The 12367-nt window shown below is 41.8% G+C and overlaps 1 protein-coding gene across 1 annotated transcript in view; it reads right to left on the bottom strand.

Annotated features, from left to right (window-relative positions):
* Positions 1 to 12367, bottom strand: part of col12a1a (collagen, type XII, alpha 1a) — a 267414-nt gene that overhangs the window by 25433 nt on the left and 229614 nt on the right. The window contains exons 57-59 of the mRNA XM_072580290.1: positions 11100 to 11153; positions 7127 to 7180; positions 3455 to 3526 (exon numbers count right to left, since the gene is read on the bottom strand). Of these exons, the coding sequence (XP_072436391.1) occupies positions 3455 to 3526; positions 7127 to 7180; positions 11100 to 11153 (180 nt within the window). The remainder of the gene's footprint in view (positions 1 to 3454; positions 3527 to 7126; positions 7181 to 11099; positions 11154 to 12367) is intronic.

Below are 12367 nucleotides of genomic sequence, written 5' to 3'. Positions count from 1 at the left end.
ATTAAGGATATCTGGTCGGCATGGACGAGTTGGACCAAAGGGTCTGTTTCCGTGCTGTACATCTCAATGACTCTATGAGTTGACTGGAGTGATCTTCTCTGATCACTGTTTTTGCAGAATGGGCAAAACATTTTGTTAATTTTGTGCCAATGAGCACACAAAGTTAACCGTAGCATGTTCACAAATTCATTACAACTAGTTACTACATCACAAAATGTTTACCACTTCATTGTAAATGTTGTATACGGAAACTATACCAAACAATCTAACAATCATGAATAACAAGACACAGAGAAAATGTACTTCGACTTTTAATGAATTCATTGAAAGCACTGCTCAGGGATACCTCAAGAACAAGTTAATCAATTTGTCAATTCAAGCATCTTACAGGAGAAATTCAGCCAAATGTATTCACCATCTCTTTAACAATAGGACCTCAGAGGGGTTTTCTTCCAGGAGAGCACTGAGTTTACCTTAGATGAAGGATGTGTGTGGAATTCTTTGATGCATGGAAATGAAAAGTTGCCAAAACAATCTCATTGATCTATTTGTGGTCCACATTCCCATATGCAGCTTTCTACATTTTTCTATGATAGAACTATATCTGGAAACGAGTCTGAAATCCTGGAACATTACACTATTTTTCCTATGAGAATGTACTGTACAGCTACAAGCCTTTCTCAATCCAACCAACAAAAATAATTTAACCCACAAGGAACAAGAGTCCTAATGCAAAGCAGCTGTTGAATTCAAAAGTTTATTTTATTACTATTGTTTTTTAATATTTACAGTTTGGGCTATTTTCATATTTCTATATATTTTGACTGGGCAATAAATGCTGGCATCGCTAGTCAGAGCCATTTCCCAAAACTGGATGTTATTAAAAATGAAATCATAGTATGAAAGACATGCTGGGGGATGAGCAAGCTGCATTACCTAAGTTGACTCCTGTCAAAGGCTGCCAATCATACCCACCTAAAAGTCTGAAGACCTTAAGAGATAGGAGGAGACCATTCGACCCCTCAAATCTGCTTCGCCATTCAATAGAATCATGGCTGATCCAACATTCCTCATGTCCACATTCCTTGCTGATTCCCCGTAACCCTTGATTCCCCGACTGATCAAGAATCTCTCGATCTTAGTCTTAAATGTACACAAGGATTCTGTGTTCACAGCGCTCTATGGCAAGGAGTTCCAAAGAATCACAATGATCTGAGAGAATAAATTCTTCCTCATCTTAGTCTTAAATTGAGACTATTTTGAGACTATGCCCTCTGGCCATAGACTCTCCCATGAGGGGAAAACAGCCTCTCAGCATTTACTGTCAAACCCCTTAAAAATCTGATACATTCCAATCAGATCACCTCCCATTCTTCTAAACTCCAGTGAACCCAGTCCTAATCTATATAATCTTTGCTCTCTGGACAGTCTCTCCATACCACGGGATCATCCAAACAAACTTTCTCTCAACTGCCTCCAATGAAACAACATTTTTTTCTGAGGTAAGGGGACCTAAGCTGCTCAATGCAGTGGTCTTAAAGATGAACTAGTGTCTCAGAGCCTGGTTCATGAAGCACAGTTGGAGGACCTGCTGAAAGGTGTCTCTCCCTAATACATATCTTGGTGCTGGTATGTCCAGTGGGGTCAGGACTTACCTTGGAGGCTAAATCTTGATTGTACCTCCAGTTGGCACAATGGAAGAGGATGAAACCCCACCCTATCACACTGTGCAATATCATTTCTATTGATGCTTCCCACAGGCTCACAATTTCACCTTGATTACCCATTCCCCTATTATTTGTCCATTGCTTCTTATTTCCCTGCCTCCCTGGACTTGACAATAGCCATTAATGTAAATTTCTTTCAGACTGTCTGACACGTTTCAAAGTTTTGTGCTTCGTTCCAACACTCCTTCGACCCCTTAAATTTCTTCAGCGCACACTTTTCCATTCACTGGTAGACTTCCTAACTTCATCCAACTTTTCACTCATGAGCTGGCTTTAGAAAATTTTGCACAAGCAACAAATTTCTATTGATCTAAAAATAAAACCAAGAGATGTGGATGCTGAAGATCTGAAATGAAAGCAGAAGCCGCTGGAGAAACTCAGCAGGTCCAGCAGCATCTGTGGAGTGGAAGCAGAGTTAATATTTAAGTCCAGTGACTTTTCCTCAGAACTTATGGCAGCTGGGAAAGTTATGAGTTCTGAAAAAGGGGTCATTGGGCTCGACACATTGATTCTGCTTTCTCTCCATAGATCCTGCCAGACCTGCTGATTTTCTTCAGCAGCTTCTGCATTTGTTTGAAACTTCTATTTGTGTCCGCTGACAAGACAGTCAATTGGGTTAAATTATACAAACAATTAAAAATCTAGACTAAGGCCTGTAAAGGTAAACTGAAGTCATAAGGAAAGACTTCATTGATATACGTTAGATCAGGATTTGTTAGAAATAAGACTAGTCACATAACAATGTTAGTGTAAAGACTATAACATTGAGGTCACATCTGAGTTTAATTTATTGGTAAGTCAGGAACCAGCTCAAATCACTGAATATACACAACTTGAAACAGTCAGTAGTGAGAATCATAAGGACTTTGAAACTACCATGTTCAATATTAGTGTCTGAATATTTAACGGGGGTTGATCTGAAGTTCCCCACATGGGGAATTTTAAAAGGAAGTTAACATCTCCTTTAAAATAGCAGGGAGTGAAAAGTTATGTGGATGTGTTAAATATTTGCACATTCCACACTGTTTCTCAAATCTAAAGTTATTTTTAAATGCCATCAACTGATTGATACGCACATTGAGGACCTAAATCAGCCCTCAATGATTAATATTGGGAAGGAGAAAATATGAGGTTCAGTTACTCTAGTGGAAAAAGAAAATATTTTGTTGCTCAACCACTGGGCCTGGCTGCATCAAGGATAGCTGTCCAGTAAAATTGACTTGTTTGATTGCAGAGAATTGGAGGAAAAGTGCCAATGCAACAATGCAGGGATACAATCTGATGCCATTTGGGCAAAACTGAGGAGAAATTTGGAGGTTTCATCCACGCATTTCATATGAAAAAATAGGAAGTGGTGTAATGCTTGCAAATTGCCTACACCCAACCCACAGGACCATACACATGGGTAAAATTATGCACATAGGGAAGGCATCAATGTCCCATGGCTTGACAGATTTGACTTGATTTTGCATGTGCACTGCAAACTGCTTCATTTTCCAACAACAGGCTTTCTATATGCTCATCCTAATTCTCATAGCAACAGAGCACAGCTTGCCTTTGAAAAACAATATGGGATTGCACACGTCCTCTTCTGATCTGCTGCCGCACAGGCTTCAGTCTTGTGCAATTGTAAAGGGAATAGCAGGCAGCACAGACTCCAGCTGATTCGTGTCAAATGCTATCTCCCTTCCTTCTGCAAATTTGAATTTGTTAAATTCATCACTTACCGCTGATCCCATTTCACCTTTTGGTCCTTGACTCCCTGGTTGACCGGGAGGGCCAGAAACACCAATTGGGCCCTAAACAAAACAAATAATTTGTGAGCATTGAGTATCTATAATTAGCATTTCATAGAATCATAGAATTTTACAGAACAGAAGGAGGACATTCGACCCATCATGACTGTACCGGCTCCTGAAAGAGTTACCCAGCCAGTCTCAGTCCCTGTGGCCCTCTAAGTTCTAGTCTCGGAAAGATAGACAGTTACATCAGTCAAAAGTAGTTCAGCAAGTGTAATTCTCTGATGAGTCAGAGATGGTGAAGATTGAGGTCATTTTTAGGAAGAGGAATGTGGAATATCATGTCAAAATTAATTTGAAGTTACATTTCTAGTCAGCAGGGATTGGCAAACAGGATAGTGTGCATTGAACATGATGTCTTGTGCCTACAGTGAATTCAGATGATGTTTTTTTCAGTTCAATGCACACAAATTCAAACCCTCAAATTGCCAAGTTAAATGCTGAACTCCCATTCCCTGGATTATTTATCTAGGTTTCCTCCCACAGTCCAAAGATGTGCAAGTGGATTGGCCATGCAAAATTGCCCATAGTGTCCAAGGATGTCCAGGTTAGGTGGATTGGCCAAGCTAAATTGCCCATAGTGTCCAAGGATGTGGAGGCTAGGTGGTTTAGCCATGTTAAATTTCCCATAGTGTTCAGGGATGTGTAGGTGAGGTGCATTAACCATGGGAAATGCAAGCTTACAGGACAGGATTGGAGGGGTAGGTCTGGGTGAGATGACCTGCAGAGGGTCAGCATGGATTCAATGGGCCAATGGCCTCCAGCAACACTGTAGTGATTCTATGACTGTATAATGCCAATGTCACAGTGGTAAAGGTGGTCCACAGTGAAGGTGGAACTTCACTCTAAAATCTGTGTATTGATCACAGGGACCTAAACTGCTCCGGTCATTAGATGCATCTATAGCTGGAGGTTTTCCGAAAATGACAGTAAGCAGGCTTTCCCCTTGTATTGGCTCTCCTCAAAAAGCCACAGAAGCTGATTTTCTATTATTTAATGTACTACAATCATACAATCATACCTGTGCTTGTATGTTGTTACACTGGGAGATGGCGCCAATACCAATTCTGACTCCTGTCTCTCCACTGTAACAATGACTGTGGTCCTTGGAATGTTAGCAGGTGACAGATTCCTCACACTCCTTTGGTTCATGTTCCTTTTAAATCTAATTACAATTTCAGTGATATCCTCTTGTCTCTCCTGACTCCCTGTTATGGGGGTGTTCCAACAATAATGTCATGGATTGAATCTGAGCCATACTTGTTGCATTATCTGTTTAACTTGTGACATAATGCAGTGGACTGGAGCCAGTATAAAGACTGTTGTAATATAATTTCAGCAATGGTGTGCATGGTGTACGCATAAAATAGTTAGCTTCATCTCAAGAGGATTGGATGGTTATCCTAACAGAGAAATGAGATGAGCATTACAAGGTGAAGTAAAGGCAGAGGTAACTGAATGCTCTCAATAACGCAATGGGTTAATAACGCCCCGTCTCACAGTGGACGGGAAAGCTGGCTGCACGAGCAGCTCAATTGTCCTTTCTGTTGAAGTCAGTGGAAAATAAAACCACACATATTGTGGGATGGGTGTCCAATCCAATCATGCTCATCCTACAATCCTGCCTGAGACGAACTCTGATTATTTCTGAGCTTTGTGTTTGCACACACAAATGTAGGCAACTGTCCTCCTGGACCTGTAGCGAGGCTATCTCTACATTGGAGATACAAGCATCTTCTTTCCAACTTGTATTGGCCTAGATAATCTAGTCATTGGAGCAGTGGACTGTATTTCCACAACAGGGCCATGTGGGATCCCTCACTGGGGAACTGCCCAAGAAACTTGATTTTCTTGAGGGCAACTCCCTCAAGACTGGAATCTTCCAGAAGATCCCACTGAAGGTGAAGAATTGAGAGTATTCCAACTCACTAAAGCTTAGTCATTACGCACCTACAGTTAGAGGACTAAAATCTTCATCTGGACGTAAGGCCAGAAGACACAGGAGGCTATTCAGTCCATCAATTCTGCTCCACCATTCAACAAGATCATGGCTGACCTGATAATCCTCGATTCCACTTTTGTGCCTTTTCCCAATCATCTTAGATTGCCTTAACGACTAAAGATCTATGTCCCTCAACCTTGAATATACTTAAAGACCCATGCTCAATACAGCTGTATGGTGAAGAATTCTGCAGACTGGCTACTCTGCAAGATAACTGCTGGATAACTCCAAAACTGAGCTCCAAACTCATCAGTGACTTACCCAAATATACCCACTGAACAGACCCTCTGTCCTGCCTGAAACTGATTCCACTTCGTACGCCTCATTACCCTCGGACCTCATCCTGTCACCACAACCTTCGCCCCTGACTCCATTCCACTCCATCACCAGCTTGACCAACCCCTCTCACCCCTGAACTGACATCTCTCCCACTTGATGTCGGAACCGACAGCCATTTCCACTGTCAGATCCCACCAGCCCCCCGATCCCAGTCTGACTTCCCCCTGAAACAACAAACTTAACTTGACAACCCCACCCCACCTACACTTCCTATGACAGTTTTGTTTTTCTTTATTTATTTGTAGGATGTGGGCTTTGCTGACTGAGTCAGCATTTTTTTTGCCCATCTCTAGTTGCACCTTGAGGAGGTGGGGGTGAGCTGCCTTCTTGAATTGCTGCAGTCCATGTGCTGTGGATTGACCCATAATATCTTTCGGGAGGGAGATCCAGGATTTTGGCCCAGTGACAGTGAAGGCTCAACAACATATTTCCAACTCAGGGTGGTGAATGGCTTGGAGGGGAGCTTGCAGGGGGTGGTGTTCCCATGTATCTGCTGCCCTTGTCCTCTTAGATGAAGGTGTTTGTGGGTTTGGAAGGTACTGTCTGAGGATCTTTGGTGAATTTCTGCAGCGCATCTGTAGATGATACACACTGCTGCTACTGAGGGTTGGTGTTGGAGGGAGTGGATGCTCATCGATGTGGTGCTAATCAAGCAGCTGCTTTGTCCTGGATGGGGTCAAGCTTCTTGAGCGAACAAAGTGGTTTTAGTCTATCATCATAACTCCATCCTATCTTCTCGATGGACTGAGTCAAATAGATGCTGTGAGCTTGAAAGGTTCTACTGCAGGGAATGGAAGAAGCAGAGACAAATGTATCTTTCAGAACAAAAGTGTATAAAATTTAATCAGAAGGTGATATAGGTCCCTGGGACAATGGAACTGGTTTCCAACTGCTCTAGCATTAGTTGGTGCTATTATTATGGACTGAATAGATTCATACTGTGCTGTAAATTTCTGTTGCTTCATAGATTAAATCAATGAGTGAGAGCAAGAGGTCATTAAGACATGGTGACCCTCAGGTTAAACTCTCTAATAAGAAAGCTATCAGGGACTATGGAGACTTTACCTTTCCTTAATCAGATTTAAGGCAAAGGAAAACCTTTTGTCATTCCATGATTTCTGTCCTTGATGCTGAGTTACAGTGAAGAACCTGTGCAGTGAAATTTTAAGCTCAAACTGTTTGTATGATGATTATTCATAATTCATAACATTGGTTAAAAACATTGAACAGCAATATTTCTTTCTGAAGGTATGACTTACAGGTGGTCCTCGTGGTCCTGAAGGTCCAATTGGTCCTTGTTTACCTGGAAAACCCTGTAATATGAAAGAAACACTGTCTTGAAAGAGATTGGAGTTAATGTATCTTTTGGCATTAAGCATTTATGCCCCCCCATAAAAAAACTGTCTGGCAGCACAGTCTTGACATCAATCAGCTGGAATTGGCAAGTATCACGAATCAGCTACTTGAGGATCTTGTTAAGTGGGACCTCTTATTAATTCATTTATTGTGGGGCATCAATGAGGGTATTGCTGAATGGGCAAGCATGTCAGATGTCAGTTCAGAGTCAGCCACATTGTTGTGAGTCTGGAGTCACATATAGGCCAGACCAGATAAGGATGGCCATTTCCTTCCTAAAGGGCATTATTGAGCCAGGAGGGTGTTTTCCACAACAATTGACAATGATCATCATTAGACTCTTAGTTTCAAATTTTTAACTGAATTAAAATTTCACCATCTTTCATGGTGGGAATTGAACTCGGGTCCCCAGAACATTAACTAGATTTCTGCATTAACAATCCAACAATAATACTCAAGGCCGATGCCTTCCCAGACTCTTCCAACTGCTCCAAATATGGCACATTACATCACAGAGATGGGTTAAACCAAACAAAGAGGAATCCCAAATGGGGAACCTTCCCTGCACTGGTCTCTTTCAGTGCCAAATGTTCAAATGCCTGACAACCAGTTAGCTAAAGGTCAGAAAGTGCCACCCACTGGGTATTCCAGGCCTGTCAAAGCTGAAGCAGCAACAAATCATCCTTTACAAAATCAAGCAGCAGTGGTCCTGTATGACTGTCAGGGTCACTTTTTCTGCCTCCTTCCCTCATTCAGCAAGCAACCTGAGTAAACCCACCATGGCATTCACGTTTATATACCATCGCTCAGTAACAGAAGGCGTCTCTCTTTGACTCTAGCAGCATCAAGAGCAGAAGTGACTTCTGCCAGGAGATTTTGGAAAAAAAATCATGGGATAAATTTCTAGTCAGCCCACAGCAAGAATGAAGTGGATCTGAATAAGTTTTGCAAAATTGATGTTGGAGACGCGGTGGCCTGATTTACACACTGCCTGATTTTCATCCTTCGTAGAAATTAGCATGGGGTAGAAAAGAGGTCGCTGATTCACCATCAATCTTTTGCAGCTCAGCCTAAAAATAATCTGGCATTTATTCAATGACCACTGGGCATCTCAAAGCTCCTTGGAGTCACTGAAGTATTTTTGAAGTGCAATTTAGGAAACAGAACAGTAGCTTTTGTGCAGGAAATAACATCATGGTAAAGATAATTTGTTTGATCAGAGGAATGCATCTAAGTCTGTTTCTTTTGCAATGCAACAGAATAACTCTGAATTATTCATTCAGATCCTTAGCTTTATACAATCTCTCACTCTGTTGTCTAGTTTAGCTGACACTAATCATTCAGTCAGTTAGTGATTAACATGAAGGTAGCACTAATGAAGAGCTTTTGTTTCTTATTGTTAAGCTTAACTCATTTGGTCGTTTCTCCACCTTAAGACAAGTCAGTTCAATCTCCCTCCATGGCTTAATCCTACCATCCAGCACTGCACTTTGGTAAATGTTCTTGTCCAGATGACTTGTTGAAGTCATCACTTACTTGGTAAAAACCAAAAAAACTGCAGATTCTGTAAATCAAAAAGACAAACAGAAATTGCTGAAAAATCTCAGCAGGTCTGGCAGCATCTGTGGAGAGAAATCAAAGTTAACGTTTCAGGTCCAGTGACCCTTCCTTAGAACATGGTTCTGAGGAAGGGTCACTGGACATGAAAAGTTAACTTTGCTTTCTCTCCATAGATGCTACCAGACCTGCTGAGCTTTTCCAATGATTTCTGTTTTTATCACTTACGTGTTGTTCTAGATGTTAAAAATTCTGACCTCGATTTTACGACTGTAAGCTATTCAGCTCATTGGGTTCCCATTGGTGTTTTGATTGAAAATGTTAGGCCATTGTGTCACTACTGAACAAAAAGTAACTGCCATCCTTCTTGTACACATAATGGTACAAAAGTATAAAGCAATTGGCTATTTATCTCTATACCATTTGTGGGAGTGTGCTCATCACTGCTTTGTTTATTACACCTTGTATATTTCACTTCCCTACGTGTCCCCAATTTCATGAAGGCACCCACTCCTGGTAGATATGATCCATGACTATCCAGCAGTCTTTGGAGCTTTACCTCAGTCTCCATATCTAAGACTTGTCTGTTATAGTGAGCAGACTGCTTTCCCCTGGGGGGTAACTCAGCAAAAGTCCCACGTTCAAATACACTGTTCAGGAACTCACAACCAGGAGTAGGACACTTAGGTTTCCTTCCTTGACATCCAAGACCACTCTGAGGAGAAAGTGAGGTCTGCAGATGCTGGAGATCAGAGCTGAAAATGTGTTGCTGGAAAAGCACAGCGGGTCAGGCAGCATCCAAGGAGCAGGAGAATCAGGAAGAAGGGCTCATGCCCGAAATGTCGATTCTCCTGTTCCTTGGATGCTGCCTGACCTGCTGTGCTTTTCCAGCAACACATTTTCAGATCCAAGACCACTCTGCCCTGATTACAACTGAAATCAAATAAAAACCGCATCCACAAGGAAAAATTCAAGATCCTTCCATTCCATATGGCTCAGTTCCATCCTGGCAGGGTGCAATAACTCAGAAAACCCCACTGGAAAAGAACATTATCTAGAGTTAAACATCAAAATAGTGTCATACATAGGTTAGTCCCAGTACAGGACAGACCCATCTCTGGGTCTGGTGTCTTGTTTTGCCTTTTCCAGAAGTGTTCTTACACACTGCTGAACATTTTATTTCCCGTCACCAAATCACACTGACAATTAATTGGACAGTTGGCAGAGATGATTCCCCCCTCCACGGCCTGCTGCCTGGACCTGACATAGGAGGACCTCCTTCCATCTGCCCACACCCCTTCACACTGGTTACCCAAAGATCAGGAGCGTGGGGGCTGAAGTTCAACTAAAAACACATCAAAAGATTTTCTAAATAACAAAAAAATTGGATCTGCTTTACGTTTTTCTCCCCCCCTCCCCCACCTCCCGGGGGGACCTTGTAAAGCCCTCACATAGGGCACCTTACCATCCAAGATATGTTCCAGGAAAACCTGAAGGTTGCTCTCATACTGCAGTAAATAAAAACTTGCAATTTATGTAAATATACTTCAAAAGCGTTTACTGCCCTCTGCTATTAAGTATGCCCAGGGACAAGAAGTGGAGGTGCTGGTGTTGGACTGGGGCGTACAAAATTAAAAGTCACACAACACCAGGTTATAGTCCAACAGGTTTATTTGGAAGCACTCGCTTTAGGATCGCTGTTCCTTCATCAGGTGGTTGTGGAGCTGGATCAGAAGGCACAGAATTTATATTAAATGACTACAATTTCATGCAACTGAAACAGGGGGAAGCAGGGTGGTTCAGTGGTTAACACTGCAGCCTCACGGTACCAGGGACCCAGGTTCAATTCCAGCCTTGGGCGACTTTCTGTATGGAGCTTGCACATTCTCCCTGCGTCTGTGTGGGTTTGCCCCAGTTTCCTCTCACAATTCAAAGATGTGCAGGCCAGGTGAATTGGCCAAGCTAAATTGCCCACAGTGTTAGGTGCATTAGTCAGAGGGAAATGGATCTAGGTGGGTTACTCTTCAGAGGGTTAGTGTAGACTTGTTGGGCCAAAGGGCCTGTTTCCACACTGTAGGGAATCTAAATGCTAAAAAAATAGAAACCATATATTAAACAAACCTAGGTTGCTATTAAGCCTTTCATATTTTAGAATCTCCAGATACAAGAGGTCCTTCTGAAAATGATTGGGCTGTCTCAAGCTGTTTTATAGCCAGTGAAATAAAGGTGTAGCCAGTACTGTAGGAAAGGATATACATTTGTGTCGAAAATCTGCACCTTTTTGGGATCTCTGATTCACATGAGTAAAACAGTACTCACCCTTGGACCCTCTGTTCCTGCTGTACCTGGAGGGCCAACACGACCAGGTGGTCCCTGTGAACAAACAAGGTTTTCAGTCAGATACTGGTATCACAATTCGCCCTCATCTGACTTTCATCATTAACTTGCAAAAAGTACATAACATCAAAACTCCTCTTAAGTCTTGGGCCCTGCTAAGATCTACATTGTAAATTGCTTTTCAAACAAACTCTTAAAGAGCTAGCTTGTCTCACAAAATAAACTGCTAGACAAATACCATTCACCATTCTTCCATATTATTCAGTTTGTGACCCTCACAGATGTGGAAGGACTTGTAAACGAAAGGTATTTAAAAATGTCAAGCAGTTTCGGTGCCCTTTTAAGTTATGTTGATATTTACAATGTGTGTAATGTATTCCAGACTTCTCTGTTTCTTACAGCATTGGATGCTAAAAAACTGGAAGTGGAGTCTAAGGTGGTCAACACAAAGGAGGATTAACTGTGCCTCCAACCAAATTGGACCACTACTTTCACCTATCCAATCTGGAAGTTTTCTTATTGAAAAAGATTTCAGGAAAAGAATCACAGAATATCAGATTGTGGGTCTCAAGTGTGTCAAGGATAGAAGGAACAGACAGACCAGAAAGAGGACTTAAGGGCCCGTTCAGAACAGCCATGATCTTCTTGAATAATTTAGGATATCTAGTCGGCATGGACACGTTGGACCATGTTTCCATGCTGTACAACTCTATGATTCTATGATTGGCAGAACAAGCTCGAAGGGTCACATGCCTTTGTTTCTCATTATATTTTGAAAGGAATTTACCACTTTTTTCAAAAACGTTCAGTATCAATTGTCTCAGTTGGCTTTTGTCAAGAAAGAGTTGGGACACATTTGAATGTGGGATTCTGGGTGAAACAAGGAATAGACTCAGAGAAGTATTACGCCATGGGGTGGAGTCTAAAACTTCGGCAGCAACTAAGGGTGCCATAGTGTGTCATAGGCTAAGGTAGCCCAGGGAGTGTCTGTGAAGGAAGAGTTTTACACTCGCACCAAGTGTGACAAGAACCAAAATCTGTTTGGTAAGTGTGCTGACTCAGAAATCCTGAAGATGTGGATGAGAAGTCACACAAGTTTGGTCACTATGTGTAACTTCAGCCCAGAACTTGAGAGTGCTACATGTTCTTCAATCTGAAATGATTTTAAATATTGTTAACATCTCCATATGTGGCTCTGTCCAGATATTTCAGTTTAATGGTGAAAATGATGCATTGTTTCTTTAAATAGA

Source organism: Chiloscyllium punctatum, chromosome 11 (genome assembly GCF_047496795.1).
Source record: "Chiloscyllium punctatum isolate Juve2018m chromosome 11, sChiPun1.3, whole genome shotgun sequence".
Classification (NCBI taxonomy): domain Eukaryota; kingdom Metazoa; phylum Chordata; class Chondrichthyes; order Orectolobiformes; family Hemiscylliidae; genus Chiloscyllium; species Chiloscyllium punctatum.
This window is presented reverse-complemented; position numbering and strand designations above follow the sequence as displayed.